Genomic DNA, 10,633 nt, shown 5'->3' with positions numbered 1-10,633 from the left:
CTTCAGCCTTTTCCAAACCTTGGCCACCGACCTGAACCTCTTTTTGCAAGCCGCGAGCCGCCCGCGGCTCCACGCCCATCGGCCGTCCTCGTCTAGGATGGGATGGTAGATGGGAGAAAGAGAGGATCCAGAAGACACGAGTTCTCAAAGAAGAACCGAGCCGGCTTAGGGATACGGGTGGAAGCGCAGACAACCAGCGGGACATGATTAGAGGTCGGCCTAGGGCGAGAGGAGAGGGTGGAGTCAGGAAGGAGCGAGTCCCACCCATGGTTGAAGAACGCACGATCCAGCCGTGCCAAGGTCGAGGGATCCCTATGATTCGTCCAGGTGAAGCGTCGATCGGTTAGGGCAAGCTCATCCAAGGCCAGCGCATTGATGAGAGAGTTAGAAGTCGCCACCCTCGAGGCATCGAAGCTGGTGTTATTCTTCTCATGGGGCACCCAGATTAGATTAAAGTCCCCAAGAGTGATCCAGGGCCCGAAGACAGCCCGCGTAACCGCCAGTGGCGGAGACAGGGGGGGACCAGCAGGGGCCCTGGCCGCTCCTAACATCCAATATTTGCAGCTAATTAGCTAATGAACAGTGGGTAATTAGTGAGTATTTGCTGCTAAAAACCTACTATCCAATGATTTGGCCCTCTCCAACCAGTTCTAACAGCCTCGGCCCCCCTGATAATATTTTCCTGGCTCCGCCACTGGTAACCGCTGTAAGATCCATAACAAAATCACCAGTGGGAGAGTGATCCGAGGGGGCATACACAGTTGTGATCGTGAAGACGGGAGAGGTGGACGTGGAGACAAAAGCGGCAGAGAGAGTGAAGGTGGAGGCGGTGGACGAGACAAGAGAGAACAAGCGCGAGTCCCACGCCGTCACGATGTTCTCGCTTTACCAGCAGGGAGGGAGGCCAGCTTTGTTTCTTGGATGCACGCAAAGATGGGGTCAGTGGCAGCGATCAAGTTACGAACGATCCCACATTTGTCCGGGTCCCCCAACCCTTGCACATTCCAAGAGAGAATAGAGAGTTCCACAAACGAAGGATTATCCATTACAAGACAACACACGAGGACACAGACACGCCCAGCCCCCTGGGAGCGTGACAAAGGTACAAGATAACAACGACACGGGAGAGCGGTGTCGCCCCGCTAACAGCAACAGAGAAGCGACAACAATGTAAGATACATGGGGGGAAGCGCATGCAGCGCGATACAGCAAGGGGGAAACACCCGCACTGGACATCAGCGTCATTGATGGCCAGGGCAGCGCAGATGGACGCAGCAGAACGCAGCTCAGCCACTGCCTTCGCGCCTATGGGCTGAAGAACGTCGTCGAGCATCCCGTCCTTCATGAATCATGACTTTAGACTTGAGACGAGGCGAGCACCTGGAGAGCGCGTCAATGCAGAGACATACTTCAGTTGTGTCATAAGTCTAACACACACACACACCCTCGCTTGTTTGCCGAGACAGGGAGCTTCTTTGCGTCGCCGTATTGCCGCCGGCCGGCCCGGGATATCTCTTGTAGTAAGGATGATGCCATGTCCACGAGTTCAAGGCCCTGCATGGATGTCCTGATGAACCGAAGAAATTTGTTAGGATGATGGTTCAAGAACCATTAGTGATCTACTCGACACAATCTAGAAGTAGAATGACGTAACAAAATGAAGTTTAGCAACCTGAGTATGACCGCAGGGATCCAATTGGACGGAATTGGAAGAAGGGGAATAATAGACCGAATAATGAAGACGAACTCGGCAGGTTCCTGACTGCGGGGTAGGAAGGGGAGGGTGTCCGCCGAGACCGTCGGCCGTGGCTGGGGCTACTCCGGCCCACCCATATGTGCGCGCCTGGAGAAACGCATTGGCGTTGTAGGCAGGCGGAGGAGGAGGCCGTTCCCACGTGTGGTGCCGGCGGGAGGAGGTCTGGGTGGTTGAAGAGGAGGTGGCCGGAGCAGGCGGGCGGACGTCGCCGGAGCAGGCGGACGGACCCCGCCAGATTGGGGCGGAATGCGGCGGTGGCGGCGTAGAGTGCCTTGGCCGGTGTGGCTTAGTTGCGACAGTTCTTGCGCGGTTGTGCCAAGCATTTGAGTGGCATGTATAAGGTCGAGAAGGAAAGACTCTTAACCTTATAGATACATTAGATGTAAAGGCTGAGTCATCCATTTTAGACAGCAGAGAATTGGAGACTAAAGTGGGGTGGAATTGAGACTGAAAGAATTGTTGCGTGAAGAAGAACTGAAGTGGGCTTAGAGCTAAGGTGCGAAAAGTTGTCCAAAGAGATGATAACACGCAATTTTTTCATATGATTGCGAATGGCATGCATCGCAAGAAAAAAATTGCAGCTAGAGCAGGATGAGGGGACGATCTTAGGGCAGGAGTCAGGAGAACCTAAAATTATACATCACAAACTAATATATGTAGTTATTTGGGGCTCCCGACGACAGTTTTGTGTCCTTAGACGAGTCACGGGTTGAGGATGTTCCTCAACTTGCGACAGATGAGAATGGGACCTTATCGACCCCGTTCTCGGAGAAAAGATGTTTGAGGCGATTTCACATATGAAGAATAATAAAGCGCTGGCATATTTATTAAGGTGATTTGCTTCCAATGTTCCATGATTTGTTTGTTGGGCATTTGCAGTTATTTCACTTAAATGTTGGAACAATAAATATACTTCCTAAGAAGTCAGAGGCGGTTCGGATTGAGCAGTTCCGACCGATATGTCTTCTTAACATCAATTTTAAAATCTTCACTAAGGTGGGGATGAACAGGTTGACGCAAATTGCGCATAGTGTGGTGCGACCTTCTCAAAGAGCCTTCATGTCGGACAGAAACATCCTTGAAGGGGTTGTGGTCCTTCATGAAACCCTCCATGAAATTCACACGAAAAAACTAGATGGGGTGGTTTTTAAGGTGGATTTTGAGAAAGCTTACGATAAGGTTAAGTGGCCTTTTATTCAACAAGCCTTGCAGATGAAAGGATTCGATCAATCCTGGACAAAGAAGGTAGATTCTTTCACGCAAAAAGGCAGTGTCGGAATAAAGATGAACAATGATATAGGTCACTATTTCCAGACACACAAGGGTTTAAGACAGGTAGACTCGATGTCACCTATCTTGTTTAACATAGTGGTAGACATGTTGACAATTATGATAGGAAGAGCTAAAGAGAATGGCCAGGTAGGTGGGCTTGTTCCGCATCTAGTGGATGGTGGATTGTGTATTCTACAGTACGCAAATGATACTATTATCTTCATGGAGCATGATCTGGCGAAAGCAAGAAATATGAAGCTTGTGTTATGCTTATTTGAGCAGTTGTCGGGGTTAAAGATTAACTTCTATAAAAGTGAATTGTTTTGCTTTGGGAGAGCTGGAGACGAACAAGAAGCCTACAAACAACTGTTTGGCTGTGGGATAGGCTCATTGCCTTTCACATACCTGGGCATACCGATTCACCATCGCAAGATCTCTAACAAAGAATGGAAGTGCATTGAAGATCGATTTGAAAAGAAACTAAGTTGATGGAAGGGCAAGCTCATGTCATACGGAGGCTGACTAATTCTCATTAATTCGATGCTCAGGAGTATGCTAATGTTTCTACTGTCCTTCTTTGATATACCAGTAGGGGTACGAAAAAGATTGGACTTCTATCGACCGTGTTTCTTTTGGCAGAGTGACGAGTTAAAACGAAAATACCAACTCACTAAATGGGATGGCATTTGTAGGCCAAAATACCAAGATGGTCTTGGAATTGAAAATCTAGAGGTGAAGAACAGATGCTTACTCAGCAAGTGGTTGTATAAGTTATTCATAGAGACCCATGCCACATTTTGCCCAGATCCTGCGTCATAAGTACCTTAACACTAAGACCTTAGCATAGGTGACGAACAGACCGACTGATTCTCCTTTTTGGAAAGGACTACTGAGAATGAAATTAGCCTTTTTCAATAGGACAAAGTTTATCGTTGGTAATGGTAATTCCACGAGATTCTCAGAAGATACATGGCTAGGGGAGACGCCTCTCCCTATCCAGTATCCTTCTCTCTATAATATTGTTCAGCGTAGAGATGCATATGTTGCAACAGTATTACAGTCAAACCCTCTAAACATTCAATTCAGAAGGACGCTAGCGGGAAACCGTTGGGAAATAGATCCATCTTGAGAGAAGATTGATGGATGTCCACCTTTCTCAACAGCCGGATCAGGTACATTGGAAACTAACCAAGAATGAAGTGTTTTCAGTGAAATCCATGTATTTGGATTTAATCAATTCAGTTTCCCTCCCTCGATCTTTCCATATTTGAAGGTCAAAGTGCCCTTATGGATTAAAGTGTTTATGTGGGTTGTCCACAAACAAGTAATTTTCACTAAGGACAACTTGACAAAATGCAACTGGACCGGATCTCGAAGATGTAGCTTATGTGATCATGATGAATCTATCAAACACCTCTTTCTTGATTGCCCGATGGCCAAAGTTTTATGGTGGTCTATCCATGTAGCGTTTAACATTGCTCCTCCTACTAGTATCAACACGTTGTTTGGGATGTGGCTAAATGGAGTTGAGATACAAACAGCGAGACACATCCGTGCAGGCGTATGTGCTTTATTATGCGCTATATGAAACTGCAGGAATGATATGGTTTTTAATAGAGCAACAAATGTTCATTTCTTGCAGGTTATATTTCGGACCACTATGTTGATCCGTATGTGGTCGCTACTCACTTTGATGGATGCTAAGGAGTGTATGATTACTGGATCTATCCATTGGGAGATGGTAGCATGGGTTATTTTCAACCGGTTTGGATGACGGTCATATAATAGGATAGGCGTTTAGTTTCCTACCTTCTTTTATACTGCCGGTTGTGGCTATCATGCTTTCTTTATTTTCAGCTCGTTATGAGCATTTTTTTATCTGAGAATTAGAGACTTTGTCGAACTATTTGCTTATTAATAATATGCACGTATGCATCATTTTGATGCAGAGTCCGGGGATGACCTCCTTTTCTAATAAAAAAATCATTTTGAGAACATATTAGCTTTTTGTTAACACGGTACATACACAAGCACTCATATATACACACATACACTCATCCCTATGAACGCCTACACACACCCTACCCTCTATGAACACCTTCGAGAGACTGAGGCGACATATTATCTTAAGATTTTACGGAGTCACCGTAGACGCCTCTCAGTCGTCGGAAATCCTGAATTAAATTCAGGATAAATGCGAGCACCGGTACATGAACCCTGGTGGACTGGGGATACCACTGCCCATCTAACCATCCAACCATAGATTGGTTCGCGAGAACATATCACCCGACCCAGCATTCTCAGCAAGAAGTTCTCCGTGCAAACAAAACATTAGCCGATGCTAGGGTTTGACGCAGTTGATCATATTCAATGTTCAATGCATGCTGTCGCTAGAAACTTAGCATATATGCTTCTCTGAATTGCATGGGGACACAGATATGGAAGTACAGATACGTATACATTAATCTTAGACATGGGGTTTCTAACGGTTACTACTTCAGAAGAACAGGGACACATGTCAACAATGGCAGTGATTAGACCTCTAGCGTGGAAGGCCGGTGCTCGGGGCGCTGTGACGATCGCCGCCGGCTATCCTGCTGATGATAGGGTGGATCTCGAGCAGCTCCTCTATAGGCTTCCTTCCGCACGACTGATCATCGGACGTCCGTTCATCAAATCTCAGTTATTTAGCTCCTCCTTGGATCCAGCCTTGGATGCGAACAGTTCCCATCTTGATAATCTGGGCCACGACGGGTTTTGAGAGCACGTGGAGAAGAAAAAAGAGGAACTGCTGAAGATGGATGCATGTACAAGCTAGAGAGTTTGCCATCATCCGAACATGGAGGAGTTGCTCCTGGTCCTCCAACCCAAGACATAACAACCACCACAACAACAACGCAGGCCTACAGATCAAGAATTTTTTAGTGCAGAGATCAAGTCCCTCATTTCCGTGATTGTGAAAGTGCTTCTCGTCCATGGGTAGCAGAAGAGGAGCAGACGGCGGCCACGACAATCCATGCTCGCACCCCTGAGGAAGGAGAGGAGTAGCGGCAGCGATCCGCTCTCGTGCCCAAGGCACAGCAGAGGAGGTGTGACGGGCAGCGGCCACAATCCACACTCACGTCCGGACAACACAAGAAGAGCGACACTGTATCGCAAGGCTAGAGAGAAAATTATGGGATAGTAATCCCCGCTAATTGTGGACGATGGGAGTGCGCGAGGTAATCTGCCGGCAGAACATTTAATCTGGGGGATTAGTTTCTGTGGCAGATACCGTCGAATGTGATTTAATTAGATTGATCCCTAGTAATCATGTGTTTATTTCTTGGTGTAATTACAGGGTAATTCATATTTGCTCTTTTAATAGTGTGTAGATTTTTTTTTTTGAGGGGCTAGTGTGTAGATTTAGATAGTGTAGATTGGGAAGATATGATACACACGTTCGTGCAAGAAAAATAACATACGAAAGGATACCTCAGTGTAACTTTGGGCCGACTCATTCCTAAAAAAAAAAAATCTCGCACAGCCCGCACGACGGCACGAGCAGCCGCCGCCGCCACTGACACCCCCAACCCCGCTTGCCGGCGATGGCGCCACTGGAGGACGACGACCTGCTCCGCGAGATCCTCGTCCGCCTGCCCCCGCAGCCCTCCTCCCTGCCCCGCGCCTCCGCCATCTGCAAGCGCTGGCGCCTCCTCCTCTCCGACCCAGGATTCTCCCGCCGCTTCCGCATCCACCACCGCCGCAGCCCTCCCCTCCTCGGTTTCTTCCGCAGAAATGACGCCCTGCCCGTCGTACCCACTCTCGACGCCCCGGATTGTGTTTCCCCCGGTCGTTTCTCCTTGCAGCGCGGCGACGGCGACCAGTTCATGTCGCTCGGATGCCGCCATGGCCTGGTACTCGTCTTCAACAAACCGAAGAATCAGATCTTGGTGTGGGACCCCGTCACCGGCGACCAGCACCGCCTTGTCGTGCCTCCGGGGGTTGCGGCACATGCAGAGAAGACAACGATCAACGGGGCGGTGCTTCGTGCTGGTGCCGCCGGAGACGACGATGCCCAGCACTTCCAGGTGGTGTTGGCAGTGGCAGACAACGACGACGAGCAGCACAGGCAAGCACTTGCCTGCGTTTACTCGTCAGAGACTGGCGCATGGGGTGATCTTGTCTCAACACAGCTTCCATCTGACGTTCTAATGAGTGATGCTGCCATCTTGGTTTCTACTGACAAGCCTGCTGTGCTGGTTGGGGATTCCCTTTACTGGAAGCTTGCTGGGAATATTGATGGAATTCTCAAGTTTGATTTGGAGAAACAAAGTCTGGCTGTGATACGGGTGCCAGTGCATATCCTTGAAGAGGGCCAGTACATGTTCTTGATTATGCGGGCAGAGGGTGGTGGCCTTGGTTTACTCATCCAGACAGACTGCAGCATCCAATTGTGGAAGATGAAGACTGATTGTGACGGTGTCGCTTCATGGGGGCTTGGAAGAACCATTGAACTGGACAAGCTACTTTCCCTGAATTCTGAGGAGACTGACATGTTGATACCAGGGCTCGAGGAGGAAAATAATGTGGTATTCATGTGGGCAGATCACATTGTCTTTACGGTCCATCTTGAGTCAATGAAGTTCAAGAAGCTTTCTGGAACCTACCCCCTTTCTCATTATCATCCATTCAGAAGTGTCTACGCGGCAGGTAAAGCATGTCTTCAGATATTCATTGTAACAAAACCAAGTTAATTTTTGATAATTGGTTCATGGCATGTATGGTTCATCCTTTCCTGTTGAGTTAACAAGTTTAAGTAGTGCCATATCACTTGTTCCTTTTGGTGCTTGATGACCTCTGCAACATATAGTGATTGTTTTCTGTAGTATTTCTATTCTGATTCTTGCGTGGTGGCGTTCTATGTAATGATTATGATTTGTTAGAAAAAAAATCTGTTAGTGGTATATAGTTTTGTATATTCTCTGCAGCCAGGCGATGGCCTGCAATTGGTCTATTGTTCAGTTTCACTTCTGTAATTCTTGTTGTTCAAGTCAGAGCTAGCAAACTGTCTTCATCTGTTTATTATCATCCACAACTCTTTGCTTACATGTTCACCCGGTCACCTCCTTGCATTGATGGCAGACTGCATCTTTGACGTTTTCTCCAGGCCCTGCTTCTCTTCCTTATGCCTTTAACCACCTGACTTCTCTTTTATTTGCTAATGTTCTATCCCCTCTCTATTGGATGTGAATACTTCCGGTTGCCTTCCTGTTCAATCGAACTGCCATGCTTTCAGTTTACCTCCTCCTTAACTCCCCCAGTTCCTTCTGATAATGCAGGTTTATCTCCCTCTAGCTCCCAGATGAGTCAAAACTCATTACCCTTCCCCTCTTTGTGAATATGTTAAGTGGTAACATAATCAATACGTCCTCTTTTGTGTTCTTCATCGACGTATTTTTTGTTTGTTTTACTTCTACTAGTTGCTACATGCCTTTGATTAGTTTTTCGTGTTTATGGATCTATCGAATCCTACTGCGATTATATGGTGTTACCCCTACGTGAGTATTTGATAACTATGCATGACCATTTGCTTCATGGTTCCTTCATATGAACGGGATTACTATATCATTTCACATTGCTGCTTATTTTGGGTCATTATTGTACCCAGTGAACTGATGATTGTCAGAATACTCGAAGAGTATGCTTTCATTAATTTTTGTATTTCTATTCATCCTTTTGCTCAATTTATAGCATTTTTACGGATGATTTTTCTAGTGCAAGGCAGTTTGCTTAAACATTATTCTCAGCATATGTCTCAGTGTCTATCTAATTTGCATATGTAATCTGCCATGATCCACTAGCATGATTTTTCTGGTCCCAAGCTATATGTATCAATGCTTTGCCGGCAGTCTATTTTCTGCACTTTTGGTCACTTTAGGTGTTTAAGACTTTATAAACATATGAACGAAATGGCATGACTAACAGATTCACTGTAAACACTGCTTTTGTCACAAATTGTATTTTGCTACTAACATATTAATATTATCAGTAAACTAGTGATCAAAGCATTGCTTTTGTTGTTGTGAAGAAAGAATAATGCATCTATTTTGGGCCGAGGGAACTGTGTCTGTTAATAAGACAATGCACAATCCCTCAGTTGAGGCTTGTACTACATGAGCTCAATTAAATTTTATTTGTGAGCGACTAGGTAGCTCGTACATTTCTGAGAAGTATGTCTATGAGCTCTAAACTAGATGGTTTGGGTTTGTTGCCCCATGAGCCCCTTGTGTGCCCATGATAACATGGAATACCATGTAATGGGAGTTATTTGGACCACTGATTTTATTTGATTTTTGCCTTCACTGAGAACAGAATAACAGATGTAGCCAAAAACTTGAGAATATATGCTAACAATAAGAGTTGAAGGTGTGGTGATAAACATGAACCGTTCTCCTGTAGCGGTTCTCTGTTTCTAATGTTGGTTTTGTCCGCTAATGCTGACCACTGAGACGGTCCAGTTTCAGAGCATTTGGCATGATTTCCACAATACCAATGTGTACAGAAAATTGAGATACATAACTTTAATGTTTTTTCTCTGAATGTATTGTGATACATAGCTTTAACTTTGACTGATGAAATTGGCTGCTCTGCAGGTATCTAGGATTGAATTCCGGTGGCCGTGATGCAGAAAATGGTTATGGTGCTCTAGGTTCTTCCAATTTCTATGCTGTTCAGGGGGTCTGTTATGTGCTTTGCCCATAATTTGGCCCTCTGTGCTGGCCTTTGCAAACTTACCTGTCTATCATCTATGTTCTGTATGAGGAGACGGTGACTTGCTTGGATTAATAATTAGTGTTGAGTTACTCTTGCGCCTCATTTGCTTGGTGCCTTTTAAGCAAGCACGCCAAGGCAAGCCCACCTGTCAGTTGTATCGTTTGCTTGTGTCAGGTTGAGGTTTCAGGTTGTAGGTTGCTTACAGGAGGTGGTCTGTTGCAGCTCTCTACACGTACGGATTGCAATACGAATCTCTGAAAGTGAAAAGATCAGTTCCTTGCTGTGGGTGTTCCATTTGCTCACCCATGCTAAAATTGACGCTGATTGTGATGGGGTGTTCCGTGAAGCTTCCCTTTCTTTGTTGTGAGGAATGATTGGGCCTTACCGCGGAAGTAAGCTCCGCACTACATGCTGAAGCTTTGGCGCTGCTTCAACAAGCTGAAGCAAGCACATGACAATTAAATAATTGCCGTGTGTTGCATATGACAATGTAAAAAGAAAATGTATGTGCTAGGCGCTCTGTTAGGGGATGGCAACCAGATTGTGTAGGCTGGCCATCTACCTCAGTTTGTACTGAATCTGTGTGCTGCCGGCTTGTCCTGCGTTTCAGTTTAATGGAGTGCATCGGCAGTGTTACTTTCTGAAGAAAAAAAGCGAAAGGACAAACACAGGCAGCTCCTTGAGATCTTGTCTAGTAAGGAAGCTCCGTTTTTTCTCCACTAGGAAAATACTTTTCCTTCAGAACAGTACCACACAAAGAATCTGGATTATCTATTAATCTCCATGCTTGTTTTGCTAGAAGAGCCAAATTAAAACAGTGGATGTCTCTAAACGCTATACCTTTGCACT

At 46.1% G+C, this 10,633-nt stretch overlaps 1 protein-coding gene across 1 annotated transcript; it reads left to right on the top strand.

Annotated features, from left to right (window-relative positions):
• Positions 1-6,609: 6,609 nt before the first annotated feature.
• On the top strand, positions 6,610-10,000 carry LOC119315614 (F-box protein At5g03970-like; the record flags this gene model as incomplete). The annotated part of the gene is made up of 2 exons (XM_037590165.1): positions 6,610-7,720; positions 9,664-10,000. Coding segments are annotated over 2 exons (1,119 nt in total), but the record flags the coding sequence as incomplete, so codon positions are not given.
• Positions 10,001-10,633: the final 633 nt, after the last annotated feature.

The sequence above is a fragment of the Triticum dicoccoides genome, chromosome 6A (genome assembly GCF_002162155.2).
Source record: "Triticum dicoccoides isolate Atlit2015 ecotype Zavitan chromosome 6A, WEW_v2.0, whole genome shotgun sequence".
Taxonomy (NCBI): domain Eukaryota; kingdom Viridiplantae; phylum Streptophyta; class Magnoliopsida; order Poales; family Poaceae; genus Triticum; species Triticum dicoccoides.
The sequence above is the reverse complement of the archived record's forward strand: the minus strand, read 5'-3'. Positions and strand labels throughout refer to the sequence as shown.